We start from the raw sequence: 14,933 nt of genomic DNA, 5'->3' as shown, positions 1-14,933 counted from the left end.
CAACATTTACTTATTAACACGTTCACTGTCTGGCGTGACATGTTGTTCAAATTATGTCGTGTTTGATGTCATTTTCATCAGAAAAATCTCATCAATATGTTAAGAAAAATTTCGGGATAAAAAAACGTAAAATTAAAAAAGTTGGTATTTAAATCGCTTGGTTGCCTCGACTTCATCCTTATCTTTTATTCGCTGTCCTTGTCTACGTTCGGCAAACTACAAAGGCGGGCGCGAGGCTCGAAAACGTAGTCCCTGATTCTACGAGTGTCAGTTCTAGCTTCCTTGCGGTCTGACACTTGTGGAGAATATTCTGTATATGGCAGCGGAAATTTCAAAGAGAGGTTCAGTATTTCAGACGTTCGGTATTTCAAATGTTCAGACGTTTTGTATTATGTCAATCTTTGCTGTTAAAAACTCGACAATTCAATTAACATAGAACACCAAATTACAGAATAAATCAACAATATACGCTGCTCGATATCACTTGTATTCACTTTCAACTTACAACATAACCTTTCGTTTTGCACATGATTCCCGCTGCATTTAAGAACGGTGGTCGGGAGCGTTCGGCAACGCTCGGAACTGTTCGGTTGGCGGTTCTCTTTTCGGGTATCTTGGATACGAAACATACCATTGCAAATTGGATATTTTCTGTCACTATGTCATAGATGTTTTTCGAACTCAGCATAATTATTAGCATATTAAATGTTAAACTGTTAAAAAATCAAGTCCAATTTCTAGTTACCTAACAAGGGAATATCTCAAAGTGATAATTGACATCGTGCACCATTTCACATAAAACCATGGGCATTTTAAATTTGACGTAGATAAGGAAGAAAATAATTCATCTGGTACGTCATATCACAGATAAACCTCGTTTATAGTTATAAACATGTAATATATATGTGTAGCTATAAACATATACCTATTTTTTGTTATACTTTATTTTTTACAGGCTAGTAATGTTTTGTAATTGGCGATTGATTAGTAGCTAATTGTAGGCATGAGATAGAAGCCGCCACTTTTAAAAACAAATAATAGTTACATTTGAAACAAAAGAATGTTTCATTTTTCTTAACTCCCGGATTTCGTTTCCAATGTAGTGGACCATTTCTCACGCAATTTAATAAGCAATACTAACTGCGCAATACATTCTGCGCCTCATATGCTGTGACGATGGCAGCGAACGTGTTAAGGAGAAAAAAATACTAGAAATATGACAAACAACACGCAATGCAATAAAATATATAAACTTTATTAAAACTTCAGTACATACTTTTTGAACCATTTCACTAAAAACGTACGTGACCACTAACTAGCGTCACTATATCCTTTATTACCCGCGTCAGCTTGATTCACCTAAATTTAAGAGAGGCATGCTAGTGTCCAGCGCATGACAATCGCGTCCGCCTGGTAGCGCTCTGATCTGGTATACCGTGGTTGGTGGATTTGTCTATTCGTTACACAGTGGAATCGTATAACTCCATCTGTGAGACGTGATACACAATGGAATGTTCAATATTACTTGTGTACTAAGGAAATTTATAAGAGATGGAGCTGAGAGGAATATTGAAATATTGTTAAATAGGTATGTGCAATACATCCACAGGGTATTTTGAATTTGTATATATTCGAAATAACCATTAATATGCCCGACTTTGATCGTGAAAGGGAGACATGCATCATTATTAAACTTCCATTTTTCAGCGTTCCGCAAAGTATCCGCTGATAGTTTTATCGAAAGTTCTTTTACTTCCTTTCGTTCGCATAGTATTCTTCTTTTTGCAATATTTCAATCTAATTGAATTTCAGAGTAATTCTAACAATGTGTATATAGTATTATATATACTAAAGAATTTTTATGCTGCTGTACTTCGTTCACTACTGTAAGTTTCAGAACCATATTCCGATGTCAATGGACCCCTCTAATGCGTTATTATTATAATGTTAGATGTGAAACTTTTAATTTTTAGAAACCAGTCAGGTTAAGTTACTGCTAAGTAATTAATTCTGGCATTATTTCTCTTGTGAGATGGATTTTGTGGCACTTGAGTCACAAGTACGAAGAGATTATTCTCAGGAATGTTAAGTAATATTTGTAGTCTATGCAATAGCATGTGTGGTGTAAATAATTGTCTTTTTTTCTAATAAAACTATATCATTTTGTAATTAATATTTAATTTATAATAATTATAATATAATGAATACAACATATCTCTTAATGTGTTTGCTCATTAGTCATTAGAGAATAAAAGCATTGTTCGTTACCTCGTAATACAATTTCATATGGTCACAGTTATTATATTCTTTATTTTTTTCTCATTACAGGATTTGGTCCAATTGGACTATGAGCATAAATAGATATAAGTAGTTGAATTTAATAACATCAGGTAAGGAGGTATATTATAATGCAATTTATTAAATTAATGATAAAATTTTGTTAAGATTGTTTAATTGTTTTACAAATAACAAATTTCAACATGGTTGTAACACTTTATAGTTTGTAGATATTTTTACCATCTAATCTTTATTGATAATTTTGTTAATGTATTATAAAAAGTTTATAGTGAGGTACATTTTTGTAGTAATATTAGTGTTTTGACTGCATTTTGAATAAAAAATGGAAATACCTATGTTGTACTAGTAATGCTTGTCTGAGAATTCAGAAGGTGTTTTTTGAATTAGCAATATACAATTCATTTTATGATCACACGTGTAGGTGTACAATGGAAGCAGCAAATCAGGATAAACAACTTCCTTCACGGGGGTTAAAGCAAGTAAAGGTAGACAATTGGGGAACTTTCTTCCTTCAAAGACTTCAGCAGCTTTATTTTGAAGAAGAGTTACTTGATCTTACAATCAAATTTCCCACTAGTGATATCACTGTTCAGGTAGTAATTTTAATTTATTTTTAATATATTTAACATTTTTAAATTCTAATTACTAAGAGCACCCATCTGAAATTAACATAAACTACATTTATTACATGTCTTTTCTCTATTATATTTCAGGCTCATCGTTTAGTCATAACAACATGCACAGACTACTTTATGCAATTGGAACGTGAGCAAAAAGAAAAGGATGAAAATTTTGATGGGGTAATTATCATGCCAGCAGATATGCCATATGAATGTGTCAAGTCAATTATAAGGTATATTCAAATGTAATTTATATAACATTTCATTTTAGAATATTTTGATAATTTAAAAAAACAATAATATATGCATATATTGTAATACCTTGCAGTTTTATGTACACTGGACAGTTGGAGTATTGGACTTCTGAGTAATAGTTAATTTATAATAATTATAATATAATGAATACAACATATCTCTTAATGTGTTTGCTCATTAGTCATTAGAGAATAAAAGCATTGTTCGTTACCTCGTAATACAATTTCATATGGTCACAGTTATTATATTCTTTATTTTTTTCTCATTACAGGATTTGGTCCAATTGGACTATGAGCATAAATAGATATAAGTAGTTGAATTTAATAACATCAGGTAAGGAGGTATATTATAATGCAATTTATTAAATTAATGATAAAATTTTGTTAAGATTGTTTAATTGTTTTACAAATAACAAATTTCAACATGGTTGTAACACTTTATAGTTTGTAGATATTTTTACCATCTAATCTTTATTGATAATTTTGTTAATGTATTATAAAAAGTTTATAGTGAGGTACATTTTTGTAGTAATATTAGTGTTTTGACTGCATTTTGAATAAAAAATGGAAATACCTATGTTGTACTAGTAATGCTTGTCTGAGAATTCAGAAGGTGTTTTTTGAATTAGCAATATACAATTCATTTTATGATCACACGTGTAGGTGTACAATGGAAGCAGCAAATCAGGATAAACAACTTCCTTCACGGGGGTTAAAGCAAGTAAAGGTAGACAATTGGGGAACTTTCTTCCTTCAAAGACTTCAGCAGCTTTATTTTGAAGAAGAGTTACTTGATCTTACAATCAAATTTCCCACTAGTGATATCACTGTTCAGGTAGTAATTTTAATTTATTTTTAATATATTTAACATTTTTAAATTCTAATTACTAAGAGCACCCATCTGAAATTAACATAAACTACATTTATTACATGTCTTTTCTCTATTATATTTCAGGCTCATCGTTTAGTCATAACAACATGCACAGACTACTTTATGCAATTGGAACGTGAGCAAAAAGAAAAGGATGAAAATTTTGATGGGGTAATTATCATGCCAGCAGATATGCCATATGAATGTGTCAAGTCAATTATAAGGTATATTCAAATGTAATTTATATAACATTTCATTTTAGAATATTTTGATAATTTAAAAAAACAATAATATATGCATATATTGTAATACCTTGCAGTTTTATGTACACTGGACAGTTGGAGTATTGGACTTCTGAGCAACATGCTTTATATCGTACAGCACAGAAAATGAACATGGCTGTTCTAACTAAATTGCTTGATGCACAATTTAACACTGCTTCTCCACAAAGTGAACAGTCAGTAAAGTGCAACGCCCGACCAGTAATAGCAGTTTCAAAGCCATCAACATCTAGCACAAAACCAACAAATACTTCCACTGCATCTTCAGGGCTTTCAAGTCAGCCATTGCCAGGTAGAAAGTAAGTATACAATTTTTTATATGCATTATACATTCATACTTCTTAAAGATTCATATATCAAACAATTTATTTTTATTATAAAGTAATATAAACTAACAGAAATAATCATTTTTCAAACACAAAGTTTTTGTCTATGAGTCTTTAATATTATCCCTATATTGTCCCTAAAGGAAATGTCCTTTTTATTTTCTCAGGCTTCCCATTTGGAAACGGAAGTTGGATACACCACAGAGTATGCCATCGTTGAATTATGAAATGCGAACATTCCACGGGATGCCCTCGACAAATAGGCCTACAGAGGTGACTCCTGGTCCTTCCCGATTTGATCTCCCTGAAGCTGAAGAGTTTGCACTCGGTGTGTTTTCATCGTTCGATGACATCACATACAATACAAAACCTATCGTTCAAGCGCCAGACAAATATAAAAGAGACAGTTCGCCTAGTGGTAAATGTTCCCCAGATAGAGATAGTAAAAACGACACGACTGAAGATGAGGAGGACGAAGGTCATGCAAACGAGAAGAGTCTTAAAGAAATGAATTCCGACGATGATTGGTCTGTGTCTAGATGTTTCCAAAGGGGTCAAGATACACAGCCCTCGCCATCAAAGAGGGTACGATTTGATCTGGAAGAGAAAGAGAATATGGAAAAAGGAAAACCGTCTTACAGAGCCAATTCAGAAGATTCGATTAATAATCATGCAAAAATCATTCGAGAAGTATTGAAGAAATATCCCCATTTGGTAAAGAATAACAAGAACATACGTTTGAAGATCATGCAGAAAGAAGCAAAATCAGCAGATAGCAATTCAGCGTGCAAGACGAAAGTTTCGTATGTAGTTTTAAAGTCTGACCACTTGATGTCAAGCAATAACAGCGAGGATACTGAGTCAAAGAGTAATGGGAATGTCGATGGCGGCGAGACTGGACCTTGGAAGTGTAACAAGTGCGACTTAGAGGAGGAGTATACAAACTACTACATGTACAGAAGACACATGCAAGACGTGCACGAGGAAAAATTCGATCCGCGGGTCTGCGAGCACTGTGGCTACAAAGCGACCAAACGAAATATTTTAATGTATCATCTTTACACGAAACACAACGTGCCTCCGCCAAAAAGCATGTGTTTCCCGAAGTGCCAGGCATGTTCTTACGTGGCACTCTCGGAGACACTTCTCGTAAGGCACCAGATCAATCACAATCATCGGCCAACATCGCGTCAGCATTCGTCGACGGCCGAAGAAATTCAGTGCATGCAGTGCTCGCAGACGTTCAAAGACGTTACCGAATTGACGACTCATGAGATTAACACAGGTCATGGAAACTTGCCCGACGGTAAAGAGAAAGGTCACCGTTGCACACATTGCGGCAAAGTTTTCGTACGAGCGACAAACTTGCAAGTTCATCTCGACTGTGTGCACAAGGATCTACGGGATACCGAAACAACGACGGTGTCTATGCCAACCATTTCTCTGGAACCTTCCTCAGAAGCGGAAGCTCTAAGTCACGTAGCAAGCGGTATAGCTGCTTCCTTGGGCGTTGGAGACAGCGTTCCGGCGGAAACTCACGAAGTAACTTCGAACGTGTCGGAGTATACCGTACCGGAGATGCAGATAAACAATATTCCACACGAAATGACATACAACACTCACGAACTCGATGGACAGCACATGATCATGTTGATTGACAATGATAATTATCAGCAACAGGAGAACGAGCAGCAACAACAGCCACAACAGTTGAATATTTCCGATAACGAGCAGATCGTGATGCAGGGAACGGAGGATGGGATGATCGTTTATATTCATGGAAATGAAGAAGGAGACCGGCAAACGTATGAGAATTATCAGTCGGAGGAACTTACTGAAGAGACCGAGGAAATAGTGGAAGAGGTGGTCGAGGAAGTTGAGGAGAAAGTGACAGACGAGGAGATGCAGGTTGAACAATCCGAGATATTAGACGATTGCAATGCCGATCAAGTGGAGGAAGTTATTCAATACGTGGAAGAACAGACAGAAATAGTGGAGTACGACGAGCAATGCAGCGAACAAAGTAACAGTGTGGACGAGTCGCAGGAATCGGTTATGATCATTGAAGAGGAGCATGTTGAAGGGGAGCAAGATATTGAAAAGAACGACAAGCAGAATAAAACGGAAAGCTTCACCGAGTGGGACGAGGACAGTAGAGAGTTAGCTGAATCATAAATAACAATATTATTATTATACTGGCGTTGTCACATCTTACTTTCATCAGTATCTACGACTAACAAAATGGCATGTTTCAATTGCATTTCATTCTACTTCTTTGTTCAATTTCTGTATAGTAGACGACCAAGAGTCGCCTATATATACAGAATACAGAGGAAACGATGTAAATGGACTATCTTACTTTTAGAAAATTGATTATCATCAAATGAAACTCTTACAAAAGTTGCTTTTCGATTAATCTGTGCAAATTGATCTGAGCTGCAACTTTTTATTCTAAAACACAAATATTTGTATATACAGCTTGGAAGTATATATATACACACACATACATATGTATGTATAATTGTATGCATTCGCTAGAGATTCTGATTTAATCTGATCACATTTGCAAAGAGAGGGGAAGAGAGAGAGAGTGGTAGAAAGAAAGAGCTGTTTAACACTTTCTTGATTACTATACAATTGTAATTTACAATTTCTTTGATCGTACAGTTGCACAAGCGTGTGGCAATGAAGAAACGCGAAATGCGAAAGAAAAGAAAAAAAAAAAGAAAATGAAAAAACATAAGTGTCGATTTTATGATTAATTGCTAACTGCACATGTTCAATGCAAATATTTAAGAATATAGAGATCAAACGTAATATGTCCTTTTTAGGGAATTCTCTCCGAGACACTGTAATGCTGGGTTCAATGGATTATTCACGATAATCGGTATAAATAATTATTAATCGTACGATTCAATAGAAATTACGTGTACCCCATGTTCCACGTAATTTAATTACACGAATTATTTATTTTCTAATCTGGATGAAAATTATTATCGAAAGAAAAAACCACGGTCCACTTGTGTTCTCTAAAATATTCTCGATTATTTCAGGATCAATGATACATTTTTCCTTATTGAAACTTATATAACAAAGGAACGAATCACTTCAATTTTACCAAAAGATAAGTTCTAATATTTATTTCGTTGCATGTAATTTCGAGATTTTGAAAATATATCCAAATATTTCTAACTTTGTATAAGAATTTGAATAACGTGAATAAAAATTAATTTATTAATTTATCCATGTAAGGAGTATGGTATCTGTTAATCATATCTTCTTTGTTTGTTGTAACGCTTTACACAGAAAATGTACGAATCTATGAAAAATATAGACGATCTAAAACATACTTAAAATCAATTATATCACAATAGCTTTTACGTTATGTATCATTTTGCCGCTAAACGTCAACGTTTTCATTTCAACCGAAACAGAAGAAGAAAATGTATTCAGAATTCGAAATACAAACAAACAGAAAAAAAAAAAAAATATATTTTTAACAACGAAATCAATCAAAATAATTTGTACATGTACAGCCTGAGACATTTAACACGTTTTATTTACGAATTGTACTTCTCACTTCTTTCTCATTTGTATCATCTTCTCTTTCTCAAAAGTAGTCAGCGTTTATTCAGTTTTCTTTAGATTACGATAATTTCAATTTCGATTAATGTTACGATAAATTTAACGCTATTTAGAGTTGTTATATTCCAAGCTATATAGAGAAGAGCACTTGATTTTATAGAATCCAACGAACGATAACATGTGCATATAAATCACAAACAAAATAGACAAGGTGTTACACACAACATGCTAGATATACTTATAGTTTTAACGCGCGTCCAATTTTCATATCAATTAATCATGCAAAGTTAAATTCGACGAATTTCTTTTAATTATATCTCACTCCAAATAAGGTTTTCTTATTTATAGATATAACAATATAAGATTATTTGTACTAAGAAGAAAAAAAAAAAAAGAAAAGAACGAAGTTAAACGGAGTTAAGGCAAATAAACGAAGAAGGGGAAAAATAAAGATCGAGAAGTGTTCTTTGTAAATTTTATACCTATAAATAAGCAAAAGTCGTTTGAAATTAAGAAATAGCAAGAAACAAAGAATCATCTTATCTTTAACTTGGAAATTTTGGTTTCATCTGTTAGGATAAATTCCGATTTCGGAAAGCTTCATTTTTCGTTCTTTCTTTGTTATCGTTGCAGCGTACTGCTACTTTCGTTGGGGAAAAAAAAAAACGATTATTTATCATTGATGAGAAATATCGATCAAGGTGCGCGCGTATTAAGTGCCTCATTCTATATATGCATGCACTGTTGAAGATACCGGTCTGTAGTCCGCCAATACGTAATTTGTAAGTTTTAATTTACTACGATCTTACACATGATCACAGCAAATTGTAACGTCGAAGAATTTTATCTGAAATATACGTACGTCAACTATCAATACAACTTCATTGGTGTGATACATCATGGTCCATTAGTATTTTAGTGATTTTTCGAAAAATTTGTAGGGATCGAAGAAACATTTCAGTAATAATTAGTTTTCTTTTTTAAAAAACCACTTTTTTCCCATAAAACTTGCAATTAGTTCACTCTAATTCTTTTTTTTTTTTTAAATCGTATTCCCGAAAAGCTCATATTTGTAGTTAATGCTGATAGATCGAAGAGGCTCTATTACACCTACTTAAGAGATAATTCCATCGTTCGTAGTATATTAAAAAGGAACGTGTTTCTATCGTTGAAAATTATTCTTTCGCTGAACATACATTTTTTTTTTCCTAACACGGAGATATTAAAGTCGATATATCAATTTCAGCAGATTTCTATTTTTCTTAACGAAGCACCAGTATTTAATAGGTGTAGAAATTCATTCTTTTCGACTGGATTCGCGTAATTGATCTGAAGTCACCGAGTTTCTATCGCGATGGTACTCAGCAAGCTGCCAGAAAGATGGCGAAAGATCGTCAACAACGATGGAAATTATCTCTGTTTTCGTTCTTTTTGAATAAAATTTTTATCGTACCGAGAAGTCGGAAAAAATTCATTTCTACATATAGAAATGGGGAATATCTCTCTCAACGTGAGATAGCGTGTTTTGGATAAAATTCAAAATTTGTGCTATAGATTTAAGCAGCTGTGAACTTGAATCGTAAAAAAGTATGCTAAGGTAAATATTATTAATCAGTTTGATTCTGCAGAATTTTTAATATTAATGCAAATTTTATATGTAAAGTTGACCGAAGTGTTGGTTTGAATTGTTTCGCATCCGGATCTCCGATCATTATAAATAAGGGAAGAAAGACTGGAAGAATAATAAAATGGAGTAGATTTAGAGTACAGGCATGGTAGGAAAAAATGGTATAGTATTGTAGTTCGGTTATGGCCGTTATACTTTATAAGATATTGGATATGTTTTTTTACACGACGTTTTCACAAAATAGTTTGTGATTACGGTAGAAATGATTATATTGAATTTCGGTACTCAATAAAGTATGCATACAAGTAAGCGTACCTTCTTATATACAAGGTCCCCTTAATACTTCGCTCAGAACTGAATTGTTTAAATTATGGAAATACACAGGGTATTCCTTCGGATGTTCTTAAGCAAACAGATAATAAAACGAGAAATTTCTGAGACAAAAATAGGATGATTCTTGATGCTACTACTTCCCTGCTCTTAAATTTTTTTCGTTTATCAGCGATCAAGGTAGATCTTTATTTTAGAATCAAAAGGACGATGAGAGAATAAGTTTGAATTTTAAGATACCTGTAAATTTCACTTTGTCGAGCTCGAATAAAAAAATTATGATTTTTCACATATCGTATTGATGTAATTAAACATACTTTACATTTAGTAGAAGTTCTCTTCAGCTGTGAAGAAATGAAGAAACAGTTCTATAATTTTCTTTCCGATATTTTTCTTTAATGCAGTAAGTGAAAAAAAAGAAAAGAAGTTGAACTACCTACAATTTAAAATACTGATAAGCAATGGTCAATATATGAATATGGTGACGATATTGCGTGAAATAAATGACAAGCAATTGAGAAATTCCGCGACAGATTATCGCGCTCTGAATACGAATTTTTACTTAAAATTGATTATTAACTGTTAAATTAATATAAATTAGATTAATACAAAGGTTGATATTTGTCGTACTTTCATGTATGCTGCTCAAAATAATTAAGGGATCATGTTTGCAGATTGTGGAATGAAACAGATGTAAGGGATGAAAGAATTGCATGTACAATGTAACTATTTTTACCTAATTCGTTTAAAGTATAAAAAAAACACTTGATTCATTCCTGTAATCACGATAGTGCTGTTTTAATAATTTCGTACAGCATCATTTCTTACAGGAAATATACTTAAGGAATGAAAAAAGGAAAGTAAAATGTAATGTAAGCACACCCGACCATAATTTATCGAACATTTGATAATTTTGAGAAAAGTCTTCATCGAGGTAGGTTTGCTGATAAGATCTTAGCAGCGCAGTGTAATTCAATTTTTTTTTTTATAACATAAATTAGTAAATGTTAGTTCGATTTTGTAGTTACAACATAAAGTTATCCTTGTTTTAAATGTATCAAGTGTTCGTTGAGTTGTAGACTGGTGTGTAGTCTTCGAATTTAGACGAAACGACTAATTTATACCAAAAAAAAACGAAAAAAGAAAAAAAAACAAGTATATATCAAGAAATATGTTAAAGTGAATGAAATCGAAAGATAAATGAAAATAAAATTACTCTACATTATTAAGATAAATGTGTGCTTCTGTATAAATAAACAATAATATACATATAGGAGAGAAAGAAAATTCGTTCGATCAATGGTTTACTATAACGTAATCCTTATTTGTTAATGTAAAGCTGCCTATTATATCAGTAGTCTTGTAAAACAATATTTTAAACATGAAATATAATATATTTAAAAAATTACACGGTAAATTAATGAATTTGTAACAGAGATATGCTTGAAAAGTTTTTATCAGTTTCCCTTAATTACAAAATTGTCGTTGTTCAAATGAAAACAGCATGAAGATTTTCATTGCTTTATTTCCTTCCGTTTACGAAGAAATAAATACGTTCGAGGAATCTTTAAGTTGTAGAACCTTCCATTCTTTAGTGAAAAATAAACTACTTTCTCCACTAAATTACTTCTCCTTTTTTCAAAAAAATGTATCTCATACGTGTTTAACAAGTGATCTCCGTTCAACACAAATCTGCCTATAACGAAAAGTAAAGAATTCGTTTTATACCACTGTCTACTTATACCGTGCAGACGCAGCTTCAGAGTCGTTCCAAAGAAAAATTCAAGCATTTCTCTGCAAACCACAGAAAAAAAAAAGATCTACCTATAATTACATTTTCAAACGAAGTTAAGCGTTGCTGTTCAAACCTTTACCTTCCTCGAGACGTTAGCCTCTGCTCCGAAAATTCTAACCTCACCCGAGATAGCGCGGTGGTGGTACCCTTGGCGCGCGCTTCAGGCCAGTACCGAAAAGTTCCCGAGGCGGGACTTTGCGCAAATGATTCGGGCAAAACCGCATGTACAGCAAACGCAACCAGTAGCCGGTGGTGGTGGTGGCGAGGATGGCGATGATGGCGGTGGTAGAGGGACACGACTGCCCGATCGTGACCGTGGTAGCCAGCATGGGGTAAAGGAGCGAGCGAGCGAAAAAGTGGAGAAAGGGAATAAACGAGTGAGATAAATCGACGAGTGGGAGCGACCAAGGAATATAAACAGCGAAACAAAGAAGAGACGAACGTACCTGTCACATACACGAGAAGGATACCTATGCTCGAGGTGGACACAGAAAGGAGGCGATGGTGGGTGGTTGTGGTGGTGGCAGCAAAGGAGAAAAAGGGGGGCTGCGGAGGTGAGAAGGTAGGAGAACCAGCCTCCGCCAGTATCCACGTGTTCAGTGTAGTAGCGCGTTATGACCCGGATGTTAGATCGTAGCTGCAGTTTTGCGAGAACCTGCCGACCCGGATGTCTCGTTCGTCGTCTACAAGTGATCCGCTACTAATGTCCCCCTGGTCACCGAAATATGTTCAATCGGTAAGTAATGCTCGGTCACGTGATCGACGTGTCGAACCACACGTTTAACGCATAGCGTATACCACTTATCTTTCGAGCATTGACCGTCGATCGTGATTTCTACCCCTTTTCGCGAGCGCTTCCGATGATGGCGTTGGCTACATCGTGCAGAATTTGATCGATCTAGGCAAATGTAAATCTACACGTTTAGTTCTTTTTATCACATGGAGCGACAGATCATTTCTCAGATTTTTCTAATGTAACTCAATTTCGTGGTTAATTTCTTTCGGGAGATCGATTTGAGCCTGTATTCCGCGATAAAGTGGAAACATACTGAAACGTGTGGAAGTATTGAATTCGAATTTTGTCGTGCTTGAAAATTTCAGGGGGCGGGGGGGTTAGTTTTCGTTTCGGATAAAGTTTTACTGTTTTTTCTTTGCGTGTTTAACGTTTAAACAGTACGGTACTTGGTCGGTAACGAATTGTTCGAAGCCTGCGAGAATGTGCAACATAAAGCGCGTCAATTTCGCAAGTAGATTCAGCCATCCCGGAAAGTATAGCGTATCGGTAACATCCGCGTGTGCTTGAAGGATAGATGCGAGCAAATCAACGAAAGGTGCCAGCAAACTTCGAAGGGACCTGATAAATGCCGAAATCGCCAACTTACGTGATTTACTGCCATTACCGCCCTCGACCCGACAGAGACTTTCTCAGCTACAGCTTATGGCCTTGGTTTGCGTATTTCTGCGAAAAGCCAATTACTTTCAACAAGGTAAGCACTAGTAGATAAATCTAATTAAAATTCCAAAGACCCCCGTGAATTTTGAAAATTCACATTTTTCGATACACGTTAACGATGTTTTTTGTCGCGAAATCTTTCTCACCGGTTACGTTTATATCCATCGATTTGATCATTTTAATATTCGAACAGCACGTAAAGAACGACTATTTTTATACGAGTAACTACGTTTTTGTTTTCACTCAAGTGATTTTCTAAGTAGTGCCGACGACCGCCATTTTTGATTCCAGGAAACCTTATCTTGTAATAGTAGATGCAGCTGTTTTCCAAGGTTCAAAGTTGTTTTAACGCAGTTTGTGTCTTACAGAATATGTAAGAAAGAGAATTGTTAAATGTAAATATAATTCTGTTTCGTGTAAATGCCTGTGGATAGTTACTTGTGAATAATTTATCGAATTATCAAGACTTGAAAAACATTTTATAGCGTTGTGAGAAAGTTAGAAGACACCATTTGAAGTGGAAAGAAATCCTCACCATAGAGCAATTGGTTTGTTTAGTTTAATAATTTGTTGAATACACACGACGTGAGTCAGAGAAGCCGCGCATGGCCGGTTTTCGTATTAGTTATTTCATTTTTTCAGTGTCCTTTCACATTTAGAAAAGTAAATTGGAAGATTTATGCACGTGTTTAGTAGTATCTTCTTGATTTTCAACGTTTTAATACAGTTGAAAGTAATTTAACATCTTAAAATTATTGCATATTTTAGCTTCAGTGCTTCAGCTTCGATGATTATAATTTTTCAAACTTTAGAAATTGTAACTTTGTAAATAATTGGAATTCATTATTATAAAAAGTAGGATCTTTGCATTTAAACGAGTGCATCGCACGGAAGAGTGGAATGTTCGAAAACGAAGATTTTGTGTTTGCAAATTAATGGTAAAAATAGTTTTTTCTTTTTAAGGTAACACGAATAACTCGCTAAAGAACGATTAACGATTATAAAATTCCTTAACGTGTAATTTTAGTATTGCGTTACTTCTACTGGAAGGTTTTTCTCAGTCGAGAAAGAAGATAATGTATCTTTAATTCATCAAATTAATAACTAAATAGAATATTGAAAATTTCCCATGTTTAATCTTAACTATGCGTAACATTGTTGAATCTTTAACAAATTACTACAAATTATAAGTAGTTGAAACGCTAATTACAAAGTATAATCCGTAATAGGCTATTGTTTCGTTTTTAATAACTGAATAATTGCATATTAGTTCTCAGAATCTGAAATTAATCCGCGGAATGCAGTAAAGAAGTTATTTTTGAAGATACTACACCGACCTTCGTTATTTATGGACAACTTTATTTCGTTGATATTGTTACGCTAAAAAAAAAACAAGTCTGAATATTCGAAATAATACTTAAAACATTTATTTTTTAGTTTTTCCGGTGGGTTGAAAAATTCTTCAATTTAAAAATATTAAAAAATTCATTTGT

General features: G+C 34.0%; 3 protein-coding genes across 3 annotated transcripts in view; all 3 read left to right on the top strand.

Moving 5' to 3' along the window:
• The first annotated feature begins 1,481 nt into the window (after positions 1-1,481).
• LOC108575087 (centrosome-associated zinc finger protein CP190-like) lies at positions 1,482-3,289 on the top strand. The gene is made up of 5 exons (XM_017937802.1): positions 1,482-1,588; positions 2,329-2,390; positions 2,720-2,891; positions 3,012-3,151; positions 3,247-3,289. The coding sequence occupies exons 3-5, from the start codon at positions 2,727-2,729 to the stop codon at positions 3,287-3,289; spliced, it is 348 nt and encodes a 115-aa protein (XP_017793291.1). The 5' UTR covers positions 1,482-1,588; positions 2,329-2,390; positions 2,720-2,726.
• Positions 3,290-3,432: 143 nt separating this feature from the next.
• Positions 3,433-6,825, top strand: LOC108575096 (centrosome-associated zinc finger protein CP190-like). The gene is made up of 5 exons (XM_017937812.1): positions 3,433-3,506; positions 3,836-4,007; positions 4,128-4,267; positions 4,363-4,623; positions 4,818-6,825. The coding sequence occupies exons 2-5, from the start codon at positions 3,843-3,845 to the stop codon at positions 6,823-6,825; spliced, it is 2,574 nt and encodes an 857-aa protein (XP_017793301.1). The 5' UTR covers positions 3,433-3,506; positions 3,836-3,842.
• Positions 6,826-12,712: 5,887 nt separating this feature from the next.
• Positions 12,713-14,933, top strand: part of LOC108575104 (neuronal PAS domain-containing protein 4) — a 9,138-nt gene continuing 6,917 nt past the window's right edge. Inside the window, exons 1-2 of the mRNA XM_017937819.1 lie at positions 12,713-12,723; positions 13,293-13,474. Of these exons, the coding sequence (XP_017793308.1) occupies positions 12,713-12,723; positions 13,293-13,474 (193 nt within the window). The remainder of the gene's footprint in view (positions 12,724-13,292; positions 13,475-14,933) is intronic.

This window comes from Habropoda laboriosa, unplaced genomic scaffold (genome assembly GCF_001263275.1).
Source record: "Habropoda laboriosa isolate 0110345459 unplaced genomic scaffold, ASM126327v1 scaffold258, whole genome shotgun sequence".
NCBI lineage: Eukaryota > Metazoa > Arthropoda > Insecta > Hymenoptera > Apidae > Habropoda > Habropoda laboriosa.
Note: the sequence above shows the minus strand (reverse complement) of the source record. Positions and strands in the feature narration are given on the sequence as shown.

Excerpts from the sequence above, each read along its gene's own strand:
- LOC108575087 (XM_017937802.1), top strand. The coding sequence starts at position 2,727 with ATGGAAGCAGCAAATCAGGATAAACAACTTCCTTCACGGGGGTTAAAG. Across the intron at positions 2,892-3,011 it reads CTAGTGATATCACTGTTCAG|GCTCATCGTTTAGTCATAAC; the intron begins GTAGTAATTTTA and ends ATTATATTTCAG. Across the intron at positions 3,152-3,246 it reads TGTGTCAAGTCAATTATAAG|TTTTATGTACACTGGACAGT; the intron begins GTATATTCAAAT and ends AATACCTTGCAG.
- LOC108575096 (XM_017937812.1), top strand. The coding sequence starts at position 3,843 with ATGGAAGCAGCAAATCAGGATAAACAACTTCCTTCACGGGGGTTAAAG. Across the intron at positions 4,008-4,127 it reads CTAGTGATATCACTGTTCAG|GCTCATCGTTTAGTCATAAC; the intron begins GTAGTAATTTTA and ends ATTATATTTCAG. Across the intron at positions 4,624-4,817 it reads CAGCCATTGCCAGGTAGAAA|GCTTCCCATTTGGAAACGGA; the intron begins GTAAGTATACAA and ends TTATTTTCTCAG.